The 14045-nt window shown below is 32.4% G+C and overlaps 1 protein-coding gene across 1 annotated transcript; it reads right to left on the bottom strand.

Moving 5' to 3' along the window:
• Positions 1 to 362: 362 nt before the first annotated feature.
• On the bottom strand, positions 363 to 6354 carry LOC134724793 (uncharacterized). The gene is made up of 2 exons (XM_063588042.1): positions 5094 to 6354; positions 363 to 706 (listed from the first exon to the last, which is right to left on the bottom strand). Exon 1 carries the CDS (start codon positions 6343 to 6345, stop codon positions 5095 to 5097), a length of 1251 nt encoding a protein of 416 aa, XP_063444112.1. The 5' UTR covers positions 6346 to 6354; the 3' UTR covers positions 363 to 706; position 5094.
• Between the last annotated feature and the right edge of the window lie 7691 nt (positions 6355 to 14045).

Below are 14045 nucleotides of genomic sequence, written 5' to 3'. Positions count from 1 at the left end.
GATAGTGCATTGTATTTAGGATTAAACGTGTCTGTTTGTGTGTATGATATTTATGAAATTGAGTAATGATATTGCCCACCTTCTAAAATCGTGATGCAAAATATGAGCTGTCCTCAAAGTCAATGTCACAAATTAAAAAAAATGCCTATCTGAAAGGATTTAAACTGATTGTGGATATTAAATGTGAAAGTCAAAAACAACTGACACAATCATTAAATCATAATAGTTATTTAAAATTGCGAAAAACTGAAGGTTTCGAAATTACTGAATAGACATACAATTCCGTACATTATATAAATTAATAAGTGTCTGACTATCTTTAAACGAAAAAAACAAGAATGACACAAACATTCCTTTCCAACTATTTTATTAAGTGGTCCTTTTAAGCCCACATACCATTTAGCAACAAATATGAGGTATGTTTGTTTATGAGAGAAACTCTGTCTTATCCTGTAAAACTAGTCGAGTTTCTGAATACGATTTTATTGGCGGAAAATTGGAACTGGGTATTCGAACAAATCAACGAGTTCACGAGCGGAACCATTTACAAAATTCCACCTTCCGTGAGCTTTATAGTGCGCGTAAAAGGTTCTATAGATGTCACCTTTCACCTCTTCTAAACGTTTTACTAAAATCTCAAGCAGCTCATAGCACTTATCATAGTTGTAATGTAAAGGATGTTCTTCATCAAGTTTTCGCTGAAATTCTTTAAATAGATATAGGAAGATGTGGTGTGAGTGCCAATGAGACAACTCTCCATCCAAATAACAATTTAAAAATTAAACCATTATAGGTTAAAGTACGGCCTTCAACACGGAGCCTTGGCTCACACCGAACAACAAGCTATAAAGGGCCCCAAAATTACTAGTGTAAAACCATTCAAACGGGAAAACCAACGGTCTAATCTATATAAACAAAACGAGAAACGAGAAACACGTATATATTACATCAACAAACGACAACTACTGTACATCAGATTCCTGACTTAGGACAGGTGCAAACATTTGCAGCGGGATTAAACGTTTTAATGGGCCCAAACCTTCTCCCTTTTTCTGAAACAATAGCATAACATCACAACATATAAAAACATACGATAAAATATCAATTAGCAGACTTAACTCAATCAAAAAACGTATGATTACACAAAGAACGAATAAATTTGATCTGCGATATCTGAATACAAATGCACAGTTAATTAAATATTAGAGACAAACAGTCATGACCAAAAGGCTATCAAACAAATACAAACACACTGAGAAATATTTAACCAATCAATGTTCACTTTAGAAAAAAAACGGTTTTTTATAATCTTGAAGTTTATACAAATGTTGTAAGAATAAGTGAAAAATTGAAGAGTTTACAAATAATCAAAGCTGGTATACAGCCAAGATCCATATAAATAAAAAATGACAAAAAAGCATTATAAACAGTATCAACAGGTCGAATTAACAAGAAAATACGATTTGAGAGTACTCGCAGTTACTGACAGCTAGTTAAAAGCCAAAACCAATTAATAGTAAAAAATCATGCATCAGAGACTAAAATCGACTAAAACACATCACAGGGATTTAGTATTTTAACGTCATTAATAGTCAAAGAAGACATGACTTGTGCAATGCCAAAAATAAATGTATCGACAGGTAGTAGTATAGTGAAGAGCGACTTCTATAGAAATAAAAGTTAACGTGGCTGTGTCCCCTATACATCTCGCCTCAAAAGATAATGAAATTTAGTTATGTTTTAATTTGCTAATGACAAAATCAATATTAGTGCCAATGTGAACTATATTCAGAGATCTAATTACAATATTGGTACGATAACCCTTACTTATAAGTTTGTTTAAAGGTTCGATGAGTTTACAAGGATCACATAGTGATTTCCTCGCTTTAAGTACAATATTACCATAAAATTTAGGATGAGAAATACCATCTTTAATAAGCTTTCTACAGGTATAGCCAAATTTACTAATCAAATCTTTGTATCTATGAAAGAATTTAGTAAAAGTTTTAAGTAATTTATGGTATCGAAATCCCTGACACAACAATTTACCAGTGATGCATTGATTACGTTCGTTAAAATCTATGACATCAGAACACACACGGGCAAACCGAACGAGTTGCGATATATAAACACCGTATGATGGAGCCAAAGGCACATCGCCGTCTAAAAAAGGAAAATTAACAATAGGAAATGAAAAATCGTCTCTTTTGTCGTAAATTTTAGTGTGAAGTTTCCCGTTTGAAATTGAAATGTCTAAATCTAGAAAAGGACAACTGCTGCTGTTTATGTTAGATTTAGTTAAAGTAAGTTCGTTTGGGTAAATTTCTGAAGTATATTTAGAGAACTCTGGATTATTCAACGAAAAAATATCATCCAGATAACGGTAGGTATTTTTGAATGTATCAACCAAATGTAACAATGATGGGTCTTTACTGAGTTTGGTCATAAACTGAGATTCATAGCAATATAGAAATAAATCTGCTATTAAAGGGGCACAGTTGGTGCCCATAGGAATACCTACTACCTGACGATACACTTTATCGCCGAAACGTACATAAATGTTATCAAGCAGAAAGTTTAAAGCTTCAATCATATCCTCACATTTCCAGTAAGTGTATCTAGCATACTTTCCTTTTTCGTTACAGAAAAAGGCCTTAAACGAGTTACAGCAAATAAAATTACAATGAGATTTTTCGAAAGACCATTTTATCAAATACAAAAACTTTTTCTTTATAAGATTGTGTGGAAGTGTAGTGTACAGAGTAGAAAAATCATAACTGTCAACAGAATTGTAAGGACCATTGAAAGCATGTATTTTATCTAAAACCTCTAAAGAATTTTTAACACTCCAAAAATAATTAATACCATTATTTTCATAAGCTTTATTACAAAAGTTAATAACCAGTTCTTTGATATTAGTAAGGGAGGTGGTTAGAAGCACTGATAGATTAGTAGTAGAACACTTACTCGAAGCGGAGATGAAACGGAATTTAAATGGTTTTTTGTGTAATTTCGGTAACCAGTACATGGTAGGGACTTTCAAATGTTCGGAAGATGCTTTAAGCTGGGTAGTGGCAGTGGTATGCTTGTTAACGATTTGACTCTCTGTGGTGCGCACTGACCTGAATGTAGAGGAATTTATTATTTCGTTTTGAAGAACTTTCGTGTAGTATATGCGTCACACCACCACTACATTATTTGCTGCCTTGTCTGCCGGTACGAACACAAACCGCTCTGCGAGTACCTTGAGTTTGTTTTTTATTCTAGAAATGGGTATATCATGGTTCCTATTATTAATTTCAGAATTGTTTTCTAAATGAGATATTCGAATATCAACAGTATTCATAATTTTATTCAAATAACTGTCTAAAGATTTTTTATCGGATTTTTCACGTTTGCACCAATTTTTACAATAGGCAGACAGAGCGTCTTTAATGACCTGACGACACTGTTTCCAATCTATTGTAGATGGAGGACGGTATTTCGGTCCTTTCTTTAGAAAAGTTATGACTTCACGGTCATCGACTATGTTGAGGTCTCCTGTGATAACATGACCATAGGGAACATATTTAAAACTAGATGTTTCGCAATCTCAAGTGGAAGGAACATTATTTTCTATATTGACGTCTGTTGTAATTGACGTATAATTGAAAATCAAATTTCTGCTCGGTTTTTTATAAGAATACGAAATAATGGGTTGTTCTATATTATCAAAATATGGAGGTATTAAGCTATAGACAGAAGAGTCATTGAATATGCTAGACAAATTAATAAAATCAATACCTCTATTTATATATTTTAATTTGAGAAAATGTCGTTTACGATTTTCAGGTTTATCAATAATAGGAAAAAGCCTGTGATGACAAAAGGCTGTAATAATACGGGTGTATTCATAAAATGGACTAAAAAAAGAAATTTTATCACACTCAAGAAAAATAGCATATAATTTACTTATAGGTATCTGACCCAGTTTGCATAATACTTGATGTCTGCCATTATTCTTTATTATAGATAACAGATCAGCAAGTGTATAATTTATACGATGTTTAATACGTTGATTGCGGTTCTTGCGTTTACCATGAGACCTATTATTTCTAAGTCGTTTATCAACAATATTAATGACATCGATATGAGTTTTAGATATGTTCCCCTGCCCTAATATTTTATCATTTAGACCGAGAGGATAAGCTGTTTGAAGTCTTTTTATCCAAAACAATTCGCGAACTTCGCGTGATTTTTCAAATTGCTTGTGTGATTCTCCTGGTTGTTTTTGAACGGTTTCGAGCGGTTGGAATTTTATATATTTCAGATTATGATTATGCTTATCTAAATGCTGATATACTAAACTTTTGAATTTTTTGGGTCTACGAAAGCGGTACAGATGTTCTTGATTTCTTCTGAAATACTCTCGTCCCGTCTGTCCCACATATTGAATACCACACTTAGGTTGGGTTCAAGTTACCACATATATTAGGTTTTGAGTTTTTCAGGTAATATCACAGGAAAAGGAGAGCGAAAAGGTTCTCCCGTTCACTGTTGACCTTATAGTATTTTGAGAAGTTAATCTAAAACAAGTAAGTCATTTTTTGGCATTGCACGGGAAAATTTGTGGATATCCACGTGCATTTTTGTTAAATAATCTGGCTGTAGTGGCATTACCAATACGTTTATTTATGCACGTAGATAACCTAGAAGTTGTGTTGTTGATAATATTTTTTCCATTCCGTAAAATCATGATAATTTAATAGGGGTATAGGATCAATACAAAAGACCGGAGGTTGTAACATTGAATGAGGATCACAGTTACGGAATAGGGAATAATTAGGAGTGCAGTAAAGAACTCTTACAAAAACTGTAATAAAAGGCCCGACGTATGGACTTAAATATAACAAAACTGACATGTATAACAAACACAGGGCAAAAACAGTGGTTGTAAGAAATCTAATAAAAACCATAGCAGGGGGCAATAATATAAAAAATAGCAGGCGTGGATGAGTATCAATACATCCCAACATCGTAAACAATAAAGATATAAACATGTGAAAGCTCCCTCACAGGCAAACAACCAATAACTGAAATATATAAGGGCATACACTACAAGCCTGTTAATACTTGAATATGCATTAGAAAATTCATTGCTGTAATGTCATGTTGCTGAATAAATTCTAATTTAAAGAGCAAATTATGTTCTTTTAAAAAAATGTTTCGCATAAAGGGTTTTTGACGGTCATCTGGCATGAGGCAAGCAAGAATAAAATCGACGATGTCATCCATACATTTCTTCTTTGTCAGTCGGTCTTTACAATTAGCAGCATGTAGGATGACGGCCATCTTGAGAATGAACGAACTTAGTGGGAGATACATCAAATTTGAAACCGACAAATCTAGACCTATGTAACTGATCATGTATTTCAATATCTTATAACAGCTTATGTGTTGTTCAGAAAGAGTTTTCACTAATTGAACTTCGATTTCGGTGCATGAAATGCGAAAACATTTGTCCATGCATTTGTTTACAGTTTTATGCAGTAAACCAGGAACCAGTAGAACACTGTTTAAATTTTGAAACGCACTTTTTGTCGCAAAAACAGGGGACAATGATATATCCTCCATCCCAAAATACCGAATAGCTGGCGAAACATCAACACATATGTCAAGTTTCTGTCCTTCTTTAACAGGGATCCAGTACATATGAAAAACTGTATTTGGACCTCCGTCTGTAACTGAAAATCCTCCAAAATGGAGATGACCAAAACTTGTATCGACCTTAATTTTTGTTTGTTCTTTCACCATGTTCATATAGATGGTATTAGCTATACTAGAAATTTCAGCAAAAATCTTATTTGCAAGCAGTTGACCTTCATCAATAAAATCCTCCCACCTCCGCAATAAGGATTTGTCCTCAATGAAAATATGTGCATGTCCTGGATTATGTGAACACACCTTTCTACATCTGACCATATCTGGATTTGAAAAATCTTTTAAAACGCATAAATAGTCAAATTCATTGGGTTCAATCAACTTCGTTACTTCTGCAATACTGCCTAGTTTGATTATTTCAGAAAATGTAAATCTGTTATCATGATCCGATACTTTTGCCAATACTCTATTTACTATTTTATAGACGGAACTAGTGATTTCTTGAACTTCCGTTTCACACAAGCTGAAATTTAATTTCTTTTCTTCAAAATCCCTGAAGAATAATTCAGTGGTGGATGTTTCAGATAATGTTCTTCGGTATTTTACCTTTGGCTCATAACTACATTCCATACTGACCACAACTGTACAATAACAAAATGTTTCATTGGAATAAAACCCGGAAGAAAGTTTAAAATGGTTTTCCATCTATTTATAACCATGATTAGTAATACTGTGTTGTGTGAAAACTAATGTGTAATTAAAAAAATAAACCTTTTAAACGTTAATTTTTAAGACGGGCTCCATATTTTCTATTCGTGTATTTACTTCTTTTTGTTTTGTTTATTCCTTTGTTATCGAGTACTACTGGTACTTAATAAATTCAATTTGGTAAAACTACTTAACCATGTCAACCATTTAACATGTTTAATGCCTTTGTTATAGATTATTAATTACAAAAATTACCTTAATAAGGCCTTTATTTTTTTGTTTGAATTATACATAATGATTGTCATTTTGGGGCCTTTTATAGCTGACTATGCGATATGGGCTTTTCTCATTGTTGAAAGTCGTACGGTGACATATATTAGTTGTTAATTTCAGTGTCATTTTGGTCTCTTGTGGAGAGTTGTCTCATTTGCAATCATACCACATCTTCTAATTTATTATATTAGTATAAGGTTACAAATCCCTCAGACTGGGCACAATTAACTGTTCTTTAAATGACTGTATGTTTACATATTTGATGTATGTTATTAAAACCAACACACCTAGTCTACATAATATAGATATTTTTTTGTATTTGAATATTCTTTGTCAGTGATCAGTTATATTCATATTAAAACAAATTTTCCCTGAAATTGATTTGTAAGCCATGGTGTTATATTTCATTTATATGTACCTGTTTGTATACATATGGTACAAATAAATTTTAAGGCAACATTAGTATACCATGTATACCATTGTTCAATAGTCGTAAATAGATTAAACGAAAATGAATTCGGGTTACAAACTATAACTGAGGTATACTCCAACATACATAGAAACAGACTATCGATAACAAGTGCCATATTCCTGAACAGGAAATTTTAAGAAAAGATGGGGGTTATACCACTTACTCCGTATCAGGAATAAGAAAACATTATATTTCTGCGAGTGAGAATATTATTCAGAGTATTGCTTTCATTTGGAATGTTCTTGTAAAGGACCCCTTATTTCCATAACTCTCAACTCAAACCGTTTGCCAGCTATACAAACTATCATGTGTTTGATTTATAGACATGTGTAAGGCTTACATAATGCCTCCAGTGTGATGATTCAAAGCATTTGACTAAAGTGTATTCTTTCTACGTTATGTGTGTCTCAATTGTTATGGTCGGAACCATCGATATATCTCCGTCGTTTATGTATGGATGTCATTCTTGTAAGGGTCCTTAGCGTGCCAGTGATGTTGATCTTGTTTGTTCATCGTACCCAAGGCCAACAGTGAATAAAACAGATGTCGGTGTACTGTGTCTACATCATGCATGAAATTGCATGCAATATTTGTTCTTGACTGACAAACAGAACTAATCCGAACAATCATAAATGCCAATGATGTCTAAGTTATTCATGAACTACCTCCTAACTGTCATGCCCTGTATGTCGTCATATATTTACTCATTTAAACGTGTAATACAGTCATTGTTGTGATTTTCAAATTCTAAGATTAGTTATTACTGCATTACTACGAATAATCACTTTTCTAGACTACCGTGGTATCAATCCAGTTAAATATTCCATGTTTTCTGACTGACCTTAGAATGAATTTACATAATGGAATATTTATCGTTTTCCTTATTTACAGCATATGTTAACTGAATTAGGTTAACCATACATGCATATAAATGTTTAAATGTTTATATAGGCTGTTATAGACATTTGAAATTAATCAAATGTCCATTTTATGAAGTTTGTAAGCTCCATGTTCAACTTGAACAGCCTCCTTTTCAGTGCATATATTACATAACGATAATACACGCCTTGTCGTGATGAGTATATTCCCACTCGTTATTCAAAATATCTATAAACAGGAGTTAGGTGTCTGACAGCTATAAAAAAGCGTCAACACGTTATAACTTATCACAGTCAAGCTACCTTTCAAGTATGACGAACTATGGTCCGTGGTCCTGGAGATATGTGTGACGTATAGGAAACAGGAAGAAGGCGGCTATCATCCAAATTGCTTTCACACGTTACATCACTGTCAAACTGCTTACCAAATATGATGTACGTCATATTTTTGGGTATTACTGAGAACTGTTAAGTACACATTTAGACGTTTTCAAGTATCGACAAACAGGAAATAGTTGTCAGATAGATATATAAAATACATACAGATTGCAATTTAGACTAGCTGCTGATTACATTTGAAATCGTATCGGTGAAACAAGAAAATAAAACAAAGAAAGAAAAAAACCAGCGACAATATTGGTGTAATTAAAAGTGTTATTTGATTATTTCATTTATCAAAGTTGTTTAAAAATAATTTCCTATAATTTGATATTTTTCAACATTGTTAAAACTTCATCTCTTCATTTTCAATTAATTCTGCCACATTTCTATAATTGATGTCTTTATATTTCAAAGTTATCGAGCAGAATAACAAGGTCATAGTAATCAGACAGTTTCCTTGATGAAAAAGAAACAATCTTAATCAGATTGACGTGAGCTGATGTATACTTATACTTTTGATGAAGTTGTCTCAAGTTTCAGACGACGTTCTCATTTGGTTATCATGGTGATGAACCGGCATATAAACATAAAAAGGTAAATTAAAAGCAACGCTGTTCTGTGTATATATAGTTTCTCTACAAGAAATGATTGGAGATCATAACTGTCCGAGCGACTATTCATGAGCTTTTCACAAACATTAGACTTGTAATGTCGACCAGAAAATTTTCAGCGGTGAATATTGGTCCTGTGTGTAGCAGTTTTTTTAAGAAATATAATACATCTCATTGTCATTGTCGATAAGAATGTGACCGTTAAATGCCAATCATGAAGAGCTTCAGTTTGCTTTCACTGCCACAATGAAAAAGCCCATATTCACATATATTAGTAAAGACTATTCTAAATATTACTTATTGTGATTTTTTTTCCTTTCCTTTTTTTTACTATAGAATTACAGTTAAATATAGCAAAAAAACCTAGCTCAGGTTGTACATGTGTTGCAAAGATTGAGAACATAAACTAGCTAACTAAACACTTCATTGTATATTCTATGCACACATCCTCATCGTGTTATTGACATACAAAATGAAATAATTCCCCATTGGGCTTTCATCTTAATTAGTAATACAAAAACATAATTGACATTGATGGAACAAACCATTTGGGTCACTCCATAAGCAAACTTATGTGTGTAGCTATATCCTGTTTCTGTTAATAGTGATGTTAAAATATTTGACATGCCACTTAAATACGCAGTGCATTGACCTCCAAGATGACTGTAACTTAAAACGGTATTATCAAAATTAAGGAAATCTTTCAAAGCAAGCAACCTAATGTTAAACATATGAAAAGAAGAATCTTAATTTTAAAGCTTTGGATATTTTCTACAGTCGTACGGTTTATACAAGAAAAATATGTCTTAATAAATTATTGTAATCATTTAGTCGCGGTTCGGTGTACTATTTTCAATATGTTACTTTCACAATCATATCAAACTATGTCTTTTTTCTAATTACAAAAGTGCATATCTTTCTGGATCACGATTCTTAGTATGTTTTTGTAGGGTAAATGCTACTCAGTCCATTGTAACTTGAAACCGTTAATTTGTTGTTTGTGTAATCGTCGTTTTTCATTTGCATGGTTGTCTATGATTTTCTTCGACTTAAGATTGTTGCTTCTCTCTTTGTTATATGATTTCTTCGGACTGTAGTTTTGTTTCATTATTCCTTTTTAACATTCAATTACTTTGGTTCATTGTGGTAATTAATCTAATTCCGAATGATTTCTTGAAATGCCCTTGTAAGTGCAAATCACTTGCCGATTTTTTTTCCAAGAACCTAAAGATAATGTGTTTTCAAGCATTAATCAAAAACTTCTGAGAGGCCATTTCTTCTATATATGGAAAGTTACTATAGCAACTTTATAGAGCAATGTGATTATGTAACAGATTTGTAAAATCTGTTTTAAGTTGTAAATGTATGTCACAGTAGTTCAATCATAGATGAAAAACACATTTTCACTTTCAAACAATAATCGTGACTGGTCTCAATTATCGTTGTTGCTGGTTGACATTTTTAGGTGAATCTATATAATTGCAATTATCGATCATATCTGACACAACCCTTCCTCAGTGGCTTTTGTATTGCTCATTTTTTCTATGTAATGGTTTGGGAAATAATTTTTCTTTTGTCGTGTTTCAATTTGTTTGCGACTTATCGTTTGGTTAGTCACTGATTTTTTTTCTACACCTTTTTTTTCGACCTCTCATATATCAATTGAGATCAATGTTGTGTCACTAGCAGATCACTTACATTTGAAATTACAATCACGTAAATAATGTTTAACTGAAAAAGGGAGGTAAATGTTGACAACACCAAACAACCACTAACAAAATCACGTAATAGTTTTGTTAGATTAAATCACAAATATTATGGTCACAATCAGGAGTTGGTGCAGCGATCCAATGTGTCGATGTCTAACTCGCTGGCCACAATTTGTAGCGTCCAATATGTATTCAGATACTAGCATAATCTTCTGATTTGTGTCCTATTCCCCATTACACATATGCATAAGGCGGAAGGTGCATATATACTTTGAGACACTTAGCATGTCGACCCACCTACTCATGGTTCTTCTTGAGTTCACACTCCTTTGATATATGCTTTTGCCATTATTATTTCATATCAGTGTTGATCATCATCAGTATTCATGTAATAATTTCTAGGTAGATTACCTTTCTAATATTTGATATCGGTTTAATTAGAAACCCGGCAATGATAAAGTGCCGTTTTAAGTAAATATAGTCGAGAATCCTTTATCCGGTTTATGATTTTATGACAACACGCGATTAATCAAACAAATCACGAAATATAAAATATCAGTTTCGTTTTAATCTGCTTTTTGTAGAGGCAACATCCTTAAGAAAAGATTCCAACGACCGCGGAACTTACTTTAAAATCATCAATCGAATAAGATCAACATATTTTAGTATGGTTTAAAAAATAACAATAGCAGGTATGTGAAACTTATTATTTATACTTTTTAAATTCTTCTCTTTGAAAATTTGATATAGCACAATGAATATCACATATATTGAATAAATAAAATGTTAAGTTAAATTCGACAGAAATTTGGCATTAAATGAAGGACTGAAGACGGCTGGCAGTGTTCAATAATGTGACAGCCATACATTTATCTCGATATGGACTTTTTAGGCACAATGATAACTCAATCAATGTTTGAATTAAGACGGAAACAGAAATGATGATACTATGCGTTTTTTATAAGCACATTGATCAATGTTTGGTACGATATGTTACTTGTTTTTAAAATCCTGGTAAATCGTAAAGTAAAAAATTTTCGACTGATTGTTTGTCAAATATTAATACTGCTCACATTAAAAGATTTTGTTGAATCTATACAACTGGAATAACGTGGTTCAATTTGTTTGTCGTCATGACATAAAAACGATGAACCACACAATTCAACTTCATATACATATATAGGGCAATGGTATTGATTACAATTTCGTACCCATTTGTTTTTCTCATTATCAATTACCAGGCCACTTGAGACCAAGTCTGATTACTTGAATTAGTCATGTGGGCACGTCACTATAGGGAAGAGCAAATACTGTGGATTCATCTTATTTCGTGGATGGAGGAAAAATTTCAAATCTAAAAAGATTTTTGTAAATTGATGTACATTAAATTCGTGGTTAACAGGTATCCACGAAATACACGAAAAATTGGTATACAACGAATAATGATGAATTCACAGTAATAGATTCTCATTGGTAAATATTAGCTAATTCCGTATGAAGTAAAGGATTTCCTAACGTCTGATTGAGTGATATTGCGTTGCATCTATTACATGTGTGCGTATCTGCAAGTGAGACCTCAAGATATCATGATAAAGGGCATTCCAAATGATGTTGAAGTGGCCATTTAAATTGATTGTGAAGTGTTTAATAATTTATCAATTGCAGCCAAGTCAAACGCATAAGTGATTAAAATGATTTACTGATTCACAAATAACTTGTAATGTATATAAATACACCAAACCAAAAAAAAAAAAAAAAACCAAACAATGCTCGATTTGAACAGGTCTCGAAAACATTACAACCTCTCAATCAATTGTCTAATAACACCGCCATCGACAAATTGCTTGTCATTGTACTTTTGAAAAATTCATTACTAATGAACTCAGTACTAGAGAATTGTTTGTTATTTTAAGTGGCGAGACACTATTGACAAATAAAGCACTTGGCTGAAATTCAAGATCTAGTTATTCAGAAATAACTTTGAACTGTGTATCAAGTCAACAAAGTGATTGGGTTGTCTGTAACTTTTACACTTTTATAAAAACACACGAGGACATCGAACTCGTTTTGTGTATCATTGTCCTTGAATAAAACAAAACGATCATCCCAATGAAGCAGCATATGATATAAAAACAGACGTTTGTATGACATGTTGTTCAACATATATGCAGCATTCTTATACTTTTTGCCGAGTTGTTCTGTCATTCGTATGAGAAAGACTTTACATAAGAATTTGTCTACAAAAGCCTGCATAGAGAGAACATTACTAGTGCAACACATGGATGTGTTCTGCCCTTTAGTTGTGTTGTTCTGCGAAGTATTTTGTGTGATTCTGCATAAACAATCCATAAAATAATGATATTTCATAGATAAACATGAATGGTTTTTAATTTGCGATTGGAAATATTTTTGGATGTTACGTAATTATTCCAATCAAATGAAACTTTATGATTCATACGTGCCAGCTCATCCACAATTTCATACGTATATGAACACGTTATTGAAACGGTGACTGCAAAATGAGTACAATGGAGTATGCATGGATAGAAAAACGCCTTTTAATTAATTATCAATTTGTGTTTTAACCTTTAGCGGATATCTTTTTCCAATCAATTTCAACCATGTGCTATTTATTGCATTTGATATATATATGCTTTCGCTTCAGTTTCTTTCCCTGAAAGTGACGTGAAATAGTGCATTGCATTTCAATCAATACTGATCAAGGTAAATCGGCATTGGACGCACCAAATCATAATGATTGTTATTTCATTTATCTGTTTATATACATCATTTCAAAACATATCAAATATTGTTCACAACTTGTCTCGACTCGAAGTTGAGACAGCACTGTAAAGCTTATTACGCGGTGTATATTATATTTTAGACAATTTATATCTAATAGAATGTTCAATTAGGTATGATAACATACAGCTTCCTTGGTGCACAAATAGAGGAGAATTGTCTTTAATCTAGAACGTACATGCTTCAATCCAAAAATATAAACTGCAACAACCTCTTACAGGATTCCTGATATGACACGGAAACACAAAACTATTTTTTGTACCCAAGTTTCCATTTAACAGCTATTAGAAAATGACAGTGTTCCATTTTAGTAAATACAGTAGAACACAATATATATGATATGTTCACTCGGTTCAGCGGTAAACTCAGCAGTTAGCAATTCCATTACCGTATTAATGTCTTTTATATTTTTTATTGAAGACTTGATCAATTAAATTCGTGTTAAAGTTGTAGGAAAAGTTAAAGTAATTGGTCTAGCTATAAAAATACTAACTGTAACTTGCTAAACTCTGTAATATCTGATCAATATTACCTATCGTCAAATGAAGATGTTATTACATCAAGTGAAACC

The sequence above is a fragment of the Mytilus trossulus genome, chromosome 7 (genome assembly GCF_036588685.1).
Source record: "Mytilus trossulus isolate FHL-02 chromosome 7, PNRI_Mtr1.1.1.hap1, whole genome shotgun sequence".
Lineage (NCBI taxonomy): Eukaryota > Metazoa > Mollusca > Bivalvia > Mytilida > Mytilidae > Mytilus > Mytilus trossulus.
Note: the sequence above shows the minus strand (reverse complement) of the source record. Positions and strands in the feature narration are given on the sequence as shown.

Coding starts and splice junctions, on each gene's coding strand:
- LOC134724793 (XM_063588042.1), bottom strand. CDS start 6,345: ATGGAAAACCATTTTAAACTTTCTTCCGGGTTTTATTCCAATGAAACA.